Here is an 18,765-nt window from a genome sequence, read left to right as displayed (position 1 = left end):
AAAATCATTTACTTGGCATGAGCAGCTATACCATGAGCCTCACTGAGCCAGAGCATGAGACACAGAAAATTAACCACTCTACACGCCTATGCCCACCCTGGCAGGGCCTTAAAAAGTGTTACTGCTACTCTACACAGCTCTCCAGAACCAGTTGCTTCTTGACTGTCTCTGAGACAGCCATGCCTATGAGAAATGTGAATAGAAAAATCTCTTCGGACATGGCACGACCCTGGCAAAGATGCTCAAGAGTCAGCTGGCAGTGTGCAGTGGTGAATATTATGGCAACCTGTACCTTCTTCTCCTTGTAGGAATGGTCAGATTGAACCACCCCTGTTCCTCTGTGATAAAGCAAAGTGCCCTGCTTATGTACTAGCCCATAGCATTTAAAGCATTTCCATTTACAGTTTAATTATGCAGGCTGCCCATTGTCCCTCCAACAAACTGGCTACTCAATTTACCACCTCGAAAGGACAGAAGGCTGAATCAACCTTGAGATGGCTACCTGAGCCCATTGGCATTGAACTCAGATCATGAGCAGAGTCTTGACTGCAGGACTGCAGTTTTACCATGGTGCCATGGGTGATAGATAGATACCCCAGTAATTCAACTTGAAAATTAATCTTGTGGTTACCTTCTGATAACTAATACCAAAACAAAACACACTAAATACAATATAGGTAAATAAGGACAATTTGATACTGAAAAGAATTTGTTTCAGGGACAGCCATTGCTGAGCAGTGTTTATAAAAGACTTAGGTAAAGGTAAAGGTTCCCCTTGACATTTAGTCCAGTCGTGTCCGACTCTAGGGAATGGTGCTCATCCCCGTTTCCAAGCCATAGAGCCGCGTTTGTCTGAAGACAGTTTCTGTGGTCACATGGCCAGTGCAATGAGACATGGAATGCCGTTACCTTCCCACCATGATGTTACCTATTTATCTACTTGCATTTTTACATGCTTTCGAACTGCTAGGTTGGCAAGAGGTGGGAGAAACGACAGGAGCTCACTCCGTCATGTGGATTCGATCTTGCAGCACAGAGGCTTCTGCGGTTTAACCCGCAGCGTCATCACTTTTAAAATAAAAGACTTACCAGGCTAGAATTGATAAAGTTTGTGAATATGTCATCTGACTTGATAAGATCATACATCTCCGCAAGCGCTTTCTTTCTGAAACTGGTGAAGTGATATTTTTCATAGAAATTGAATAATCCTGGGGAAGAACAAGCACAAGACACTCAAGGGATATAAGAACCATGCTAATAGATCCATCTTCAAGTCAACCCCAATATGCATTTCACATGGTGTTTATACATACTTCTGCTAACACATCCAGCTTTCTGTTCTACAACAGCTAACATATCCAAAATGGCGGAGGAGACAGGATTTTCCCAAAAGAACCACCTTGGCAAGACCATTCATTGAAATGGCAACAAGAGTGTTGTTTGCTGTTGTTGAGACTTTGTGAAGCTTTATGAATCAGCAGCTACTTGGGGGGGGGGATAAGAAAATGAGAGAATCACTGGCCCCACATAGCAATTTTAAGAGAAAAATCTTACCAGTATTCATGAAGATGGTGGGACTTACCATCCACAGCAGGCAATGGCTTCAGTCCTTTGATTTTTTTTTCTTTAACTGTTCTTTAACTGTTTTTAAATCTCTGATGCCTGATACAATGGTGGAGAGTTTTTTAGGCTCATAGCCATCACGGATAGCTCAGTGAATTGGGAATCCTTGGGAGTCTGATTCCCTACTGAGCCTCCCAGGAGAAAAGCCAGTCTGTGTAGCCTTGGGCAAGCTGCACAGCCCCATTAATGTAAATCCCCTATGTTCATAAACCTCCTGCAACTTAACGTGACAGGCCAACCCTGCGTAATGACTACCACAAGGACAAACAAAATGCTATTTCTTTCTTTCTTTCTTTCTTTCTTTCTTTCTTTCTTTCTTTCTTTCTTTCTTTCTTTCTTTCTTTCTTTCTTTCTTTCTTTCTTTCTTCATTCATTCATTCATTCATTCATCCATTTATTTATTTATTAGATTTCTATCTTACCCTTTTAGACAAAGTCTATTACCTTGTAGATGTTCTGGATTTTGGAGCTATTGCAACCTCACATTCTGCCGTTAAAGGTTTGGCTTGGAGGGACCTTTCTGGGTTGAGGTGACTATAAATCTATCTAGCACTAAACAATTATTCCTTCCCCGCCTCTCCCTTCGATGTATTTTCTCTCTCTCTCTTGTCTGTTGAAGCCTGTTGCTCAAAGCAGTCATGTTTTAGTTTTGCTCTAGCTCTGTAAAACTGTAAGTAAAAACATGCTTTATTCTTTCTCTTATTAATCTCATAGTTAGTTATTGAGACTGTAAATGCCAATTAATGAGAAAAAAGGAGCGGGCTATTATGAAGAAGCTGAAGCTAATTCTGTTCTTTGAATTCTGCAATTCTGCTGTGCAGCTAAAGGAATTTTACTAAAATTCTAAACCCTGAATTACAACATTGGATTACAACTTCCACCATCTCTACTGTAGGCCATGGTGGCTGTGGTTTATGGGGTGTTGTGATCCAAAACATCTGCGGGTGCCAGGTTGCCTTCCCTGCCCCTAAAACAGGAAAAATCAACTGACTGGTAAAGGAATAGGTACACTGCACCATTTTGGCTTTTTGCTCAGAAAGCAATTTTTAAAATTGTGTTTGTGTTTGTGTGATACTGAAGTTTCAGCCGACCAATTCCTTCTTTCCAGCTCATGATATGATGTCATCCAACTTGCATAAACCTAAGAATATTCAAGTCTGAGTGTCCCATGTCCTCCATCAGTGGATCCTCTGATCAAAAGTCTTTACCTGTACCACTTACTTTTAGGACAATTAAACCCAAGGAAGTCTACCACCCTAAATGTACATGTCTAGCGTCACTCACCATAAAAAGCAGTCATTATCCATGATTGTGGAGTCTCAGCATCAGATTCAGTAACAAAGTTTTTCAGGGTTGGCCAATTAATGCCGCAGAAGTCCTCCACATAGAGTTCCTTTAAAGAAATAACAATAACAACATTTTTACTCTGCTAGACCACTGAATTACTTAGATTATTTTTTTAATGTCCTTGTGTGAAGTGCCAATTGAAACCACAGCTGTGGACAGTTTCTCGATTAGCACTACACAAAAAGCAAAAAAGTTTCTTTTGCATTTAATCTAAGCAATTCAGTGTCCCAGTGTTGGTCTAGCACAGGTAAAAATAATAATTTTGCTTCCCCTAACCCTCCACAGTGGAGCAGAGGGAATGTTAAACTGACACCAGAAGGGGACAGAGGATTGCTTGAGGTCAATATGCCATTTGGACACAAGGACTGAGCCAAATGGGAGATCGCTCCTCCCCACAACCTTAAACAACTCTAGACCACACAAGCCTGCACCCAAAGGCCCAGTGTGCTTGCACCCTTAGTGAGGCAAATCTGTCCCTTCATAATCCAGTGTTTTTGTATTCTGAATCACTGGAGGTAGGAAATAGCTTGTTCAATTGTGTCTTTTTTAATTGGTTTTCAGTAGTTTTGAGGACAGCAGAAAAGGCAAAGCTAAACACTCCTCATCCAGGGCAAAAGAAAGAGGACAAGGTATTATAATGAAGGGTGCAATTTCAGCATTGTCATTTTTGGGAGCGAGAGGTGAAAGGAATATCATCCAGCAGAAGGTACTGAGAATTCATTGGGCATTTGTGAGTGCAGTGCTATCAAAATGGAAGTCTGAATGCCAAGTATGGAAGAGTATTTTAATCACCTAGAAAGATCTCAGCTTTCCCTGAGGCAAGAGACATAAGATGAAGAGAGAGTATTCTACTCATATTATATACTCCCTGACCTCACTAGTGTAGGCCAGTATGGCAGGAAATGGTCTGTCCAGGGAGATCAGTCAAATTTCAAGGCAGCCTTTGTCACCGCTCTACAAAAATAGCTGAGCTTAAGAAGCTGAGTAAGAATATAAAGAGCAACTGTGTGTATGGGTGTATATTTGTATATGTATATTTCATTTTTCACTGCCACGACTACACCTGTACAGTTGTCCACCAGAGTTCTTTCAAGTGGTCAAGGGCCTATTACATCAAGGCCCAAAGGAAGAGAATGCAGACCACATTATAGCTGGCTGTAAAGAATAATTTGCACAAAACTTCACAGGCAAAATTATTCAGCTCCACTCTGACTTGTCTGCTGTAGCTGATACAAGTTACTGTACTATATGAATATAACTTTAGCCCATTCTTGCGCTCTGTTAATGGATGAGTTTCAGTTTCTCCCACCTGATGATGTGGACAGGACCCCTGGAGAGGGGAAAGCCACCACATAGGTCCTGGACCCTTGCCCTCCCTAGCCTATGAAAGCTGCCAGAAAGGAACTGGTTAAGTAGGGAGGAGGAGGACTCCTTGCAACAAGGTAGGGTCCCAGCATGCTTAGAAAGAGGCAATAGGAAGATCATTGTTGAAAAAGCCCTCCTTGGATCCCACAATACTGAACAATTACCGGCCAGTCTCTAATATTCCATTCTTGGGCCAGGTGCTAGAGTGGGTTGTGGCCTCTCAGCTCCAGATGTTTCTGGATGAGACGGATTGTCTAGATCCATTTCAAGCTGGCTTCAGGCCTGGTTATGGGCAGATATTGCTTTGGTCGCCTTGGTGGATGACCTATGCCAGGAACTGGATGTGAGAGTGTATCCCTGTTGGTTCTGCTGGACCTCCCAGCAGCTTTCAGTACCATCAACCATAGTATCCTTCTGGATTACCTTTCTGGGATGGGACTAGGAGACTCTGGTCTGTGGTGGTTCCAGTCCTTCCTAAAGGAGATAACTCAGAAGGTGGTGCTAGGAAATCTCTGTTTGACACCCTGGCTGCTGGCCTGGAGGGTCCTTTAATGTTCTGTTCTGTCTCCTATGTTATTTAACATCTATATGGGAGAGGTTGTCCAGAGTTTGGAAGTTCACTGTCACCATTATGTAGATGACACTCAACTCTACCTCTCCTTGCCATCAAAATCTGAGGAAGTCGTTTCACTTCTAGCTCAGTGTCTAAATATCAGTAATGGACAAGAAAGAGGTGGTCCTGGTCAGGCAACAGGTAGATTAAAGAACAGAGATACAGTCTATGATGGATGGGCTATATTTCCTCTGAAAACATGGGTGAACAGTAGAGAGGGGGGTATTCGTATTCGAATACCCCCCCACAGGTGGAAATAACGTCCACTCATGATTTCGCTGCTGCCGCCAGCTCCACAGAGACTTCCTATTGCACCATTCTCCACAATGGATTTAGCCACTCTGTGACCTGTCATCCCACCTCCTGCCAGGACTGGGTAATTGATTGCGGACAAAGGCGTGATAGGAAGGTCCAACAAGCCCATGTCATTGGCAAAAGAATATCCCCATCTCTAGTGCACAGCTTGGGGATGTCCCTGGATTCATCTCTGAGCCTGGATGCCCAGGTTTTGGCAATGGGCAGGACTGCATTTGCAGAATTAGAATTAGTGCATCAGCCGCACCAGTTCCTGGAGAAGTCACAGTGGATCTGGCCACAGTGACATATGCCTTAGTTATATCCTGGGTAGATTACTATAACACACTGTATGTTGGGCTGCCAATGGAACGTGTCAGGAAACCTCACGCGGGTCCAAAATGCAACAGCCATATTGCTGACTGGGGTTGGTTACAGAGATCACATAACCTGCACATTACTGCAGCTCCACTAGCTGTTGATCTCTTACGCAACTGGGCACAATTCATATAGGTTTTAACCTATAAAGTCCTAAATGACCTGGGTCCAAGCTATCTCAAAGACCATGTCTCCCATTTTGAGTTGGGTCAGGTGTTAAGATCATCAGGAGAAGCCTTTCTCTCAGTCCCGCCACCTTCACAAGTGGGAACACAGGAGGGAGCCTTTTCTGTTGCTGCTCCCAGACTTTGGAACTCCTTTCCACAGGAAGCCAGGATTTCCTTCTGCAAGAGGCAAAGTCCTTTCTTTTCAGGCAAACTTTCTCTCATTGAATGGCTGCATAAGTGGAATTTTTAAATGGATTGTTATGCCTTACTGCTTTGAATGTGTTTTTACTATTGCTTTTGTTTACCATTTCTCACAGTAGTATTTATTTGTTCTTTTTAAATATTTGCATACTTATTTTTTTTAGCTTTAAATATTGTCTTTTAATGATGTAAGCCACCTTGGCTCCTATTTAAGGAGAAAGGCAAGGTAAAAATATTTTAAATAAATACATATGTATATGTATATTTATAAAAAATTAATAACCAAAAAGTGTTTTAGAATTAGATACATTTGTGAGATTCCATTCAGTTAAGTCTGTTGTGAATGCCAAGAAACCTGTCTGTTATGAATCATAATAAGCTGGGAGCTAGAACTGTGAAGTTTGGCTATTTGAGTTCATGGGTATGCTTTTCACAAATCAGATTTATTTGGAATCAGGCCTATTTAGGATTATGAATATTGCCAAAAGACTTCTGTTGCTTTTATCTCTGAAGCAGTTGCTTGGGGAAAACAAAATATCAAGAACAGTAAGATATAAAAAAGGAAACATCCGTACATTTACAATTAAAGGATTAATTCCAACTGTTTTTCTGTCTCAGACAGAAGCATATAGTACAGTTTCACTATCTCAAGGACAGACATAGAGGAACACTGGACTGAGATTCCTTCCATGCCAGAAACTGCTTTCATATGGTGAACTTAGCAATCTTGGAAGAAAGATTATCCTTTTGATTCACAAGGCTACTTTACCACATAGAGTGGAGGAAATAAAATGAAGCTACTTCACATAAGCGTATCCCACTCTGTGGCCCCTCTCTGATTAAGGATATCAGGATGTTTGAAGAATATGATTTCACCTGTCTTAAACTCCGGATCAAATCGTCTTCTTCCACAGTAATACGTTTCGCATAACAGAATGTCAGCAGAAGAGAGATTTGGCGAGTATGGCACCAATATGTGGTAGGATGACCTGGCATCCAAGAGGGTAAGAGCCTGTTTCAAAATGAAGAAAACAACATGATTAGAATAGATGAAGGAGTAAAACTGTAACCTGGTTCACAAACTGATGTGTGTCACTCAATTTTTTAGAAAAAAAATTATGTTAGTATCCTGCATGCAGTCTGCAAGAGCCCTGGGGTGTGGGGCTGTGGCTTCAAACTCCTCTTCAGCCAGTTGCTTGGAATTTATCACCCAATTCTTTGAACAAAGGGCTGCCGAGCACTCTGAACCCTCTTGATTTCCCCCTTCTGCCTTCTTTTTGAAACTCAAAGAATAGGGTTTGAAACCACACCCTCCCTGCACAGGGCTCATGCAGACTGCAGATAGTTTCATCTAAGAAGCTAAAGCTGGCCCCAACAATAGCCAGAAGACTTTGGATCTTTAATAAAAGCATATAATTTAGGAACTGCCCACAAGAACTTGGTGCACAGCCTGAAGAAGATGAATTCTCATTGAATGCTTGCTGTTCATTTTTTGTTGTTTTTGTTTTTGTGGTCCAATAAAGATATCACCTGTACCTGCACTGTACTGTATTGTATTGGAGACCATGCAGCCTTTTCCTGATTTTTCCATCTCTAATCCAGGGAGGCTAGGAGAGGGGAAAGACGCAGGTGGCCTTCAATCAGGAAGGTGGGACATCTCAATCACAGAAACAGTAAAGGGTAGCTAAAGACCTTGTGATACCATTTAGGCATTTAGCACTTTTATATAATTTTACAAAGGAATATCAACATCAATCATAATTAAACAATTTCTTTACCATAACAACCTTTCAAAAATCAACAGTTTATTAAAGAAAAAAACTCCATAGAGCTGAAGAAGTGAGGTGACAACTATGCTGTTGATTTTTGGTAATGGATCATGCTGCTTCCCCCCCCCCCGAAAAAAAAACAAAAAGACCCACATATTAGAATTTAATTTCTGGGGGATTTTGGTGAGCTAAATACCATCTGCAGGTGATATGACACACAATCACCCTCTGATAAATACTGTATATAATAAAGAATTGTTGCTTTTCAATTTGATTCTGAGACCATCTTTAGAAGAAGCATTTCCTGATTCAAATTATGTTATCGTTGTCAATTGTTATATTATCAACAACATCTGACATAAAAGGCTACAGTATTATAGTAGGACCCCCATATCTGCGAATGTTTGAAACCAAGGATAGTAGCAAACCCTATACACAAGACACAAAGAGGTAGAGCAAAGGCCATAAGGACTGTATTCTTGTATTTATATATAGGGCTGTGGTAAATATGGATAACTGAAACCATGGAAACTAATCTGATGGATACAGAGGCCATGTTATATCAGCAAAAAATTTATCAGCATAGTAGTTATGTAAAAAGTAGAGATGGTCATGAGTTTGGCAGTTTGGCTCACGTTTGTTTCCTGGCCAAACAGCTGATCAGCGCCTTGTGGAGGCAGAGCAGTGTGTTGCCACTGAGTGAGTGCACACTGGAGAGGGTGGAGCATCCCAGCTGTTTGGCTGGGAAATGAACACCGCCAAACCACCAAACCAGTGGATTGTGTCCATCTCTAATAAAGAACTTTCAGATTAGCTGAGGCATGTATAATAGAAGGACGGATAAATCATCAAGGAAAAGTAAAACTGGGTGGCCAATACTTCTAGGGCAAAAGTCAGAAGGGCTGAAATTCAGAAGGAATTCAGTCCTGCAGGAAAGGTTTAAAATAATAAAAATGAACTTTTGTCAGCTATACATGAAACAAGGGGAAGAACAAGGAAAAGGCTAAGTCTGCTCTTCGGAAAGGATGGAGAAATGCTAATGGGAGACAGAAAGAAGGTAGAACTGCTCATCACCACTATCTGTGCACACATCCAAAGGGAGGCCATACCATAGGGATGGAGTTACCATGGAAACGACTCTGTACGCTAGCCTGGACATTACCAAGACATGGATGACGGTAGCAAGATCTGTTTTCTCCAGTAGATGTGCAGCTGGTGTTTTAAGCCAAAGCTGATAAAGCAGTTCTGGTACCTACATCTCTAAAGATAGCACTGAGTCCAGGAGAACCACCAGTTTACACATTTGATATTTCAGAGTGAATGAAACCTTATTCGATATCAACCCCAAACCTTCATCCACAGAAATGTATTTCTCCACCCACAGCACTTCTGTTTTATCTGGATCAAAACTCCACTAGTTCAGCTTCATGTAGAGGCTAAAGAGCATAAGGCATGGAATAGAACTCTGAGACAACACAAAGGCCAATGGCCCTGCAGAGTCTTGGAGAATTATTGTCCTTCCAGATAAACAGGCACTATCACATTATGCCCCCTACGTGTCTCAGAAGAATACCATGGCTGATGGTATTCACGGGTGTTGAGAAGCTGAGGCACATTATGAGGATTTTACTCTCTTTTTCCCAGTATAAGTTGCCAATGACTTGTGAGTAGAAATTAATCAGCTGACTGATTTAGATATAAGATCTTTTGAGGAAATAGCACTGTCAAATACTTCATAATGACCATTATTTCATATTCCCATTATTTCATAAGTTTCTAAGTTCTTGCAGTTTACTGAAGGATTCTTCCTCTGTATAATAGTGCAGTGGGGGACCTTTATTCAGTAGTTTATGAGTGGGGAAGAGTAGGAAAAAAGGTAGTGTACATACCATAATTCTGGCATCTGTGCATTTAATCCCTCCCAGCTGTACAAATTCAAAACAGCCAGCCAAATTTTACCATAGTAGACAATTCCAATAGCACCACCTAAAGAACAGAATTATCAGAGTCTCAAATATGAATAAGGGAGAGGTCTGTCCACTCACATTGAAACCACACAATGCATGACTTCCAGCCTAGATTCTTATAGTGGTAGATATAACATCACCCTTCTTCTGCATTTAAATTTAACCTCTATGTGAGTTCTGTTAAAAAAGAGAGAGAAAGAACCTGGAATCCAGCTGCCTGGAATCCAGCTACAGAAACACATTGACATAAGTACACTGGCGTAAATTTGAGCTGGGAATTGTTGCTAGTTAAGAAGCTAAGGTAAGCATTTTTTGTCACACACCAAATCATGTGACTGGTGAGCAACACCAAATGTCTATACCAATTTCTTATCTAGTGGGGATTCATTGCTGAGATTCATGTCAACAGACTTATACCAGCAAGCATAAGTAACAGGACTCTAGCCTATGTTTCCTTTTACCTTGTGACCCACAGCTACTATTTACATCAGGGCTGAGCAAAAGAGAGATCATAATCTGCTGGTAAATCACGGAATGATTCTCAGTCAATCAGCAAAGATTTCTGACTTCTAATGGTTAAACAATAACACCATCATTAGAATAGTCAACAGAGCAATCCAAACTCAAAGATATACCACCTGGAGTGGGTTTGTCACTACATCCCTTGTGCTGGCACAACTGGATCTGCCAGTAGAACTGCTGTGCTGGCTGAGATCTGCCAGCAGAAGAGATAAAAATGAGAAAGAATAGGGGAGGAGTGGAGGAAGGGTTCAGTTACATCAGAGCCAAACTTGTCTCAGCTCAGATGTACAACCACTCTGCCAGCACAAAATGAGGCTAAGGTCAGGTTAGTCTGAAGTAATTTCCAGCATGCCTAGCTTGAGAGAGGTTTGGATTCAGCACAGCCACGGCCTTAAGCCATCTTGACCAACTAGAACTACATCCTAAATTACGCTGAAGAAATAAAAAAAACTTGGGGTAAAGAGAAGTCAGTGTGTGTGTGTGTGTGTGTGTGTGTGTGTCTGTGTATGTGTGTGTGTGTGTGTGTGTGTGTGTGTGTGTGTGTGTGTGTGTGTGTGTGTGCATGAGAGTGAAGGAATTCATCCAGTACTGAACAAATGCAGTGTATGTCTTTTCTGTCAAGCTCCAATTGGTGGATTCCAGGAATCTGCTAACAAGTGAAGTAGGTCTCAAAAGCCTGAAATCTGTCCATACTTCAGTACCAAAAATTTTTATTTTTACACCTATGAAAATAATACTTCTATCATGTACAGACTGTACTATATAGCGTCACATAAACATATGGGCACTAACACTATACTGTAGATACTTTGTTTTAAATTTTAACGGAAGACAAGGGAAGAGATGTCTAAGAACGTTTTGTCAAAATATAGGAACAGCCACCCTGTTCAGACATGCAGGGAATTCTTAAAAGATCCAGTTTAAAAAGGCAAAATAGTCATTTGCTCCATACTATGCTGCTCTGAATAAGGATATGGGGTGGGGGAGAGATCTTGGACCATACTTGTCATACTCTAGGACTCTACTCTGTTGCCTAGAGTTTTCTGGCTTAACAGCTTACCTTTCTTATGGAGACAGATGCGGGCCCGCACTATATCTGGGTGGTCAGGTCCAAGCCCAAGCATGCGCATAGCGATATAGTTGAAGACCGTTCCACTGATTGTGGAATCTTCTTTGAGATGGCTAATACATAGAAGCAATCAAAGAATCATCAGAAAAAATATCACTGTGTCTGGATGCTTCAGAATCTCTTTGATTTTGACAGTATTCTGTCTGTTCTTCTATAACATTACATTCCTTTAAAAAATCTGCCTCAGATTTCACCTGTCCACATACCCAGCTGTATAGCTATTAGCCTGGACACCACACACCACATGTCTATTTGCTTTAAAAGCCATCCCATAGCAGAGGACATGTACATTTTCAGAAGAGGTTTGGGACCGACTAGCATAATTCATACGTTAGGTAAATATCATTGAAATCCTGTTCACACAACTATACTCATGGAAAGCTGATAGTACAATATTTTAAAAATCCTATTTCTGTCCCATGTCTCCCATGCCATCCTTTTCAGTCTGCATAAACTGCAGAGAAGAAGGGAAGTGTCCATAAATCAGTCCTGAGAATGACTTCATCAGCCTTCTGTGAACACAGTGGTGTGAACAGAATTTCAGCCATTAAAACAAACGAAAGTCATCTTATGATACCTGTTCTGAATTCAGATCCAAAATGAAGTCAGGCGTAAACAAGTATGATTATGTTGTTGAAGTATGTTTGCAATGTTAGTGGTTCTCCTATAGATCTGAAGGAGTAAACCATGGAATGGGGGACATTTCTTGTGGACAGCATGTTTCAAAATAACAACTATGTCAGAAAAGATTTACTCACTGTAAGAATTGCCACAATGGGGCAGCTTCAGAAGATACTGAACACAATTTGCATTTTATTCATCTACCTTACTTTCTAATCTACATAGTGAGAGTTTTTCAAAGGAGTGGCTCACTGTCTGGTGAAAACTGTATGTGTATATAAAATACCCACATTTGGTCAGTCAGTTATGTATGCATCATTCAGTAACTAGAATTTTCTAACTAACATACAAGGTAAAAAGAAATGAAAAATCATACTTAAAATTAAGAGGAATTATAATTCTTGTGGTGAGAGACATGACCTGGAAATTATAAGGAATTATCCCCAGCATAGTAACAATATATGCCTATACTGCATTTTTATTTCACTTACCTACCCCAGCCGCCATCTGGAAGTTGTTTTGAGAGTATATAGCGCAATAGCTCTTTATTGACTGCTTCGGGCAGTGAGATCTTGGCAGCATAGCATGCAAACAAGATAGCTGTTTCAAAACAGAGACCATGTATAAATAATTTCAAGAGAAAGGGAGTTGCCAGTAAATTGTCTTATTAACTATTTGTTGTCAAGTCACCTCTGATTTATGGAAATTCTATCAATAAGCAATCTCCAAAATGTCATGTCCTCAAGTTGCCCTCCTCAACTCAAGCCTTCCTTTGGGAATATCAACCCATTTCTTATTTTGTCTTCCTTTTGTCCTGCTGCCTTCCACATTTCCCAGCATTATGGTCTTTTCTAGAGAATCCTGCCTTCTCATGATGTGCCCAAAGAAGGAAAGCCTCAGTTTCAAGATTTTTGCCTCCAGACATAATTCAGACTTTATTTGATCCAGGACCCACCTGATTATTTTTCTTGCTATCCCCAGTATCCACAAAGCTATCTTTCAGCACCACGTTTCAAATAAATCATTTTTTTCTGACAGCTTTTTTGTTTTTTTTTTTACTGTCCAGCTTTCACACCAATACATGGTGACTGAAAATACAAGAGTGTGGTTATCTCGGTCTTCATATCCCATCTCACACTCTTACATTTGATGATCTTTTCTAGTTTCCTTCATTGTTGCCCTTCTGAACCTCAGCCTTCTTGATTCCTTGGCTGCTGTCTCCATTTGTATCCGATATACGGTATACAAAATCTCGTAACTATTTCAGTCTCTTAATTGTAAATGCTAGTGTTGTATGATTCTGTTGTCATTATTTTGGTCTACTTAATCTTCATTTGCAGTCCTGGTTTGGAAATTTCTTTTTTCACTTTCACTGCTTTGGCATCCTTCAGTCTCGAGAGACTATGGTAACGTGCTCTGTATGGAGGACTTGGAACACCATCTAGTGTGGCTGAAAAGGCCAATTCAAGAGTGACAATCCCTTCCACAATGAGGACAAATATCTGTCCCCTGTCCAGTTCCCTGATTTTGCTGCTTCCGGGACTGCCTCTTTGCCTCGGCCTGCTGGACAAGGGTCTCTTCAAATTGGGAGAGGCCGTGATGCACCACTTGCCTCCAGGCTGAACGCTCCGATGTCAGGGTTTCCCATCTGTTGAGGTCCATTCCTAAGGCCTTCAGATCCCGCTTGCAGATATCCTTGTATCGCAGCTGTGATCTCCCTCTGGGGCGATTTCCCTGCACTAATTCTCCATATAGATCTTTTAGAATCTGACCACCAGCCATTCTCACAACACTAAAAGAGAATTAAAATTGCTGCTTTCTGCCAGTAAGATGGTGTCATCTGCATCTTTTAAATTACTGATGTTTCTTCCACCAATTTTCAATCCTCTGTCATATGAATCCATTCTGGCTTGCCATATGACATATTCTGTATACGGATTGAACAAATAAGGGGATAAAATGCACCCTTATCTGACACCTTTGCCTATAAGAAGTCATTCTGTCTCTCCATATTTTGCCCTAATGGTAGCTTTGTGTCCGCAATACAAGGTACATATAAGGACAATCGAGTGCTGAGGCACATTCAGAACAATCCATAGTTTCTTATGACCTATCATAGTTTCTCAAAGTTCTCAATCCATCGTTTCTCAATATCAGATTCTTCACTGTAGTCTATATAGCACAGACTTTTTTTGCTGAAACTCTTTGATGTACTCCGTAGCAAGCAGTGCCTCTTCCTTTTCAAAATCCACTTGAACATCAGGAACTTCTCACTCCTTATAAGGTGAAAGACTTTCTTGGAATAACTTGACCATCACTTTGCTTATATGGGAAACTAAAACAATGGTCCAATAATTACTGTACTCCCTGGCGTCTTCTTTCTCAGGAATTTGAATATATATTAAGTGTTTCCAGTCTGTGGGCCATTGTTTCGTTTTCCATATTTGCTGGCTTATTCTTGTTAAGATTTTGACCGATTCAATCACTGTGGCTTGAAATATCTCTCAATAACAATGGATATATATATGAATGGCTAAGTTCTACTTCCATTTTTCAGTTTACTTACCAACTTATCTATTCAGTTCAGGCAAATGAACATTGTTTGAGCCCCTTTGTGAAAGCAATTCACTAATGCTAATTCAAATTTTCTTTCATTTCTCTCTGCACAGTTGAGTGATGGAATGCAGTTTACAACTGGAAAAACCCATTCTTAATGCAAGTGTTCAAGACTTCAGTTCATGCTGTCTTTTGCTATTGTCAGATATGAATAGGCAGAGACTTCAGAAGCTCTGGAAATAACCCCTTTTAAACCTGATATATGTGAGGTTTTAAAAATGTATTAGAATTTAATGTAAAAAATGGACATAATCTAGTTCATTGAAGGAGCAGGCCCTGCGTATAGATGATAACTTCTTCACACAGATTTCTGTTTCTGTTCCCATATCCCTCCACACACCTATTATGCATGTAGGATCAGGGATTATTGCAGGATATGGTAGACTGATAACCCCTATTCTCTTGAAATGCCCAGGTAGGACTGTCAGACATATATCAGACATATATTGGTATCTGACATATCTTTTGACAGGTGCAAACTGCTTCCCAAAGCCAATTTGATTATACAATGTGTTTATGTTTCTTAGTTTCTACAGAGACTATGGCTATGACAATCAGTTTATCTTTTTATATGGAAGATAGTAGGTTAGATGTTACCTTGGGTATTAAATTTTGTTTTAAGAAGAATTTTAGTTTGTGTTATTTGATAATTAACTAAGATAATCAATCAATTAATTAGTTAAATGATACATTATACCATGTTTAAATATACTTGTTCAGTATTATTCTGTTTGGCTCTATGATTGTACTCATGGCAAATATGATATAACTGGTGCCTCTGTGTGTGTGTGTGTGTGTGTGTGTGTGTGTGTGTGTGTGTGTGTACGTGTGTGTGTACGTGTGTGTGTACGTGTGTGTACGTGTGTGTGCATGTTAATTATTTTAAATCAATTAGCAATGCTGAGAAGGAAGCAGATTCCTGCAAGATAACTCAAGGAAAGTTGGACTGCTTTAAAGAAGATACTCATCTTGGGTTATGCAAATAGGCATGGAGGTGGGGAATGACAATTTTATAGGCCACAGTCATAAGCCCCACCAAAACCCAGGGCACAAGAAAAATGTTTCTGGCATGAGTTTTCATAAGCAAATGTTTATCTCAAAAACATGATTCTGATGGTTTTATTGCCTTTTTAATTGGAATTTTGTTTTATCATTATGCAAATAACCCTAAGCCAAGGAAAGGCAACTAAGAGTATTTCAGATTAAAATCTAATATAAACACATTCAGTACACTTTACAATGGAATGCATGGATCCCTGCAAATGCATAATTCAGATACACAGAATCCTTGCTATTGTTTCCAGTACTGGAATGGCCTTAGCCAGGCACTAAGTATGCAGTGATCCAATTATATCGTCACTATACCTGGTGTAATAGTGAGGATACCAGCACACTCTCCAGGCCAGAAGCCTTCATCTGCTTGTAGATGTGAGAAGACGTTGATCCCTTTCAGCAGAGCTTCTTGAGCTGTCCTGGATTTGGGCAAGTCAGGGAAAAATTTACTCTGCAAAAGAAAAGGGAAGTAGTAAGAGAAACGTTCCAAATTTACAGAGACCCCATAAAGGTGAAATATCCATTATATCAAATGTGTTTTTGTATTTAACCTGATCATTTTTCAAAAACAAAAACAAAAACAAAAACAGCAGGGGGAGGCAATTAGGATTAGCAACGTAAGAGGGATGGAAAGTTTAATCTCGTTTTCCCCACCCCAACCAAAATGCTTTTTTTGTTTGGGAAGAGAGATCCATTGATGTCAATGGAGATTTTTCTTCCAGTATGTGAAATGCTTAAGGGGGCAGTTTTCAGTAAGGTCACAAACAGTCCATCTCCCAAGCCCTATCCTAACAAAGCCCTCATACGCTTATGATTTTGGTTTCAAACATTAAACACAGAAATATATGTAATGTACTGTTTGAGATTAATAACAAGCATTTTCAAAATAATGTTCTGCAACCACATTATGATTTGTAGAAAGACACTGGAAGCTGGTACAGTAGGACCTCCCTATCTACAGGATCAGTATCTGATTATTTATTTATCCACTGCCTGAAAATACTAAATAAAAAAACCCCAGAAATACATACTTATATGTATTTCCATGGTGTTTTTACCAGAACTGACGACTAAAGGGAGCTAGAGACCATGTCTTCAATACTTCCACATTTTTCAGCATTGAGAAGTGCACTTGGAACAGATCCTCCATGGATACTGCAGTCCTACTGCATTCAACTGACAGTCATTCATGTCCCTAAAAGAATCAGCAGTCCAATGAATTATAACTGTTCAGAACTTAAGTTGCCAGAATCAGAGGAACTTCTGTGAGTAAGTTCTATGCATAACAATTGTCTGAATATTTTTGTATTCATGCATAGGCACCATCTCTGTATCCTAGACATCGATGCTGGTGCTAGGCACATTAAAGCCCTATGCAGGCATCATTGTCACACAAAGGAGGAAAGACTCAAGCTCTGCCACTCTCCCTGTGATCACAGCCATCACCCTTTTACCTGAAAAAGGTGATGAGTTTAAAGACAAAGTGCCACTGCTGTTTGTGGAGGCTGTCCATGCAACTCAAACGCCAGAAAAATCAGGGTCCTGTCTCACAAGCAGAGTCTCCATGGACAATTATCTCTGCTTCATACTTGCCACCTGCTTTCACAGGTGGTGGAGCTCGTCAGCCTGGGAAGGCAACCCATCTAGAAGAAGGAAAACTCTGATTTCAAACCTCCACTGCCTTGTGGCTATATCCACTCTTGGAAAAGGCTTCAGGAGTTAACCTCAAGGCAAAATCCAGAGCCGGAGTCCCGGAGGCAGTTCATGTCATTCTGGCAACTCCTGCAACATCGCTGGAACCAGTTGTATTGGCTCTTGCCTTTCCATTGGACCATTTCAGAGATGTGGAGAGGGGGGATTTGCTGCTTGGGTAAGAGCCTGTCCTCCATATTATTTTACCCAGGCTTCATGCTCTGGAAAGGACACTCCAGCTACGCATACAGCGTTGAAGTCCTCCATACAGAGCACGTTACCATAGTCTCTCAAGACTGAAGGATGCTTATGAGTGAGGCAACACCAGAGACAGAACAAGCGTTTCTCCCCCCCCCCCCGCATCATGTGGGCTTTCTATACAGATAATGACAGCTAAGTAGAGCTAGTAATGGAGACTGATCATTAGAAAGATTGCTGACTGTTCATTAGAAAGATAGCTGGCTGGAGTAAGTCCCAGCCTCTGGTACTTTTAGACATAGAATTTGAACGTCCCATAAGCCAAGTCCTCTCTACCCACACAACACATCAACTTGCAAGTGCTCAAAGTCAACATGTCTCACACAAGCCCACATCAGGTGCTCTGTGCAAATGTCTTGAAATGCTCAATGCATGTGAGCTACACCACACTCTGCTGTGGAGACTATCCTGAGAGCTGGGAGTAAATGCTTTTTGTACCTCAAATATGGTGCTCTTTCAAATCGTGAAGATTAACCCTCTCCTAAAGAAAAATGGGGCTCCCTACTACCAAACCTGCCCTGTGGGTAGGCTGTCCTGATGTGGAAGAAGTAGTGAAGTGGGGCAGAGACAGACATAAGCTGATGTTCACGACCAGATTTTTTTTTCTGAACAGAATGCAGCACAATCAAAATATCAGAAGAGATATTTCTAATGGCCCTCAAGAATCATGCTGGCGCTTATCATAGTTGCTTACGGTGTCCAAATTCAAGTAGTAAGCCTCAAGGGCACTCTGCTCGCGGTCACATTCTTCCCCTTCTGGCACATAGTACCATTTCTGCCGTCCTTTTGCACAGCTCAGTCGCCAACGGGTAAGGTCTGTCTCAGGTGGCGGTTGATATGCAAGTTTTCTTCTGTGCAGACATCCACCAGTGAGCATAGAGGAAAGAAAAGTAAATGTGGTGTCTAGCAAAGAAATGTTCACATTTTAGTGTGAGCCAAGAATAAGTCCTTCTGAAAGACATTGAGTCATCTTTCAAGGCGGGAGGGCACACAGCATATAAACAAGGCAGGCAGAGCCTTCATACAGAACTTCTAGGTTTCCTGACAATGGCATCTGTGTGACTAGGAAGGAAATAAAATGGCTGCTAGATTTTATTTGTAAATAATTCTTGAAGTGTGGGACTTTTCTTGTGTTTGTGCCATTTTTGTT

The 18,765-nt window shown here is 40.7% G+C and overlaps 1 protein-coding gene across 1 annotated transcript in view; it reads right to left on the bottom strand.

Annotated features, from left to right (window-relative positions):
• LOC110082270 (lanosterol synthase) overlaps nucleotides 1-18,492 on the bottom strand; it is a 38,493-nt gene extending 20,001 nt beyond the window's left edge. The window contains exons 1-8 of the mRNA XM_078393060.1: nucleotides 18,310-18,492; nucleotides 15,978-16,116; nucleotides 12,488-12,596; nucleotides 11,307-11,428; nucleotides 9,647-9,743; nucleotides 6,865-7,000; nucleotides 2,908-3,016; nucleotides 1,090-1,208 (exon numbers count right to left, since the gene is read on the bottom strand). Of these exons, the coding sequence (XP_078249186.1) occupies nucleotides 1,090-1,208; nucleotides 2,908-3,016; nucleotides 6,865-7,000; nucleotides 9,647-9,743; nucleotides 11,307-11,428; nucleotides 12,488-12,596; nucleotides 15,978-16,116; nucleotides 18,310-18,492 (1,014 nt within the window). The remainder of the gene's footprint in view (nucleotides 1-1,089; nucleotides 1,209-2,907; nucleotides 3,017-6,864; nucleotides 7,001-9,646; nucleotides 9,744-11,306; nucleotides 11,429-12,487; nucleotides 12,597-15,977; nucleotides 16,117-18,309) is intronic.
• Between the last annotated feature and the right edge of the window lie 273 nt (nucleotides 18,493-18,765).

This window comes from Pogona vitticeps, chromosome 4 (assembly GCF_051106095.1).
Source record: "Pogona vitticeps strain Pit_001003342236 chromosome 4, PviZW2.1, whole genome shotgun sequence".
In the NCBI taxonomy this organism is placed as follows: domain Eukaryota; kingdom Metazoa; phylum Chordata; class Lepidosauria; order Squamata; family Agamidae; genus Pogona; species Pogona vitticeps.
This window is presented reverse-complemented; position numbering and strand designations above follow the sequence as displayed.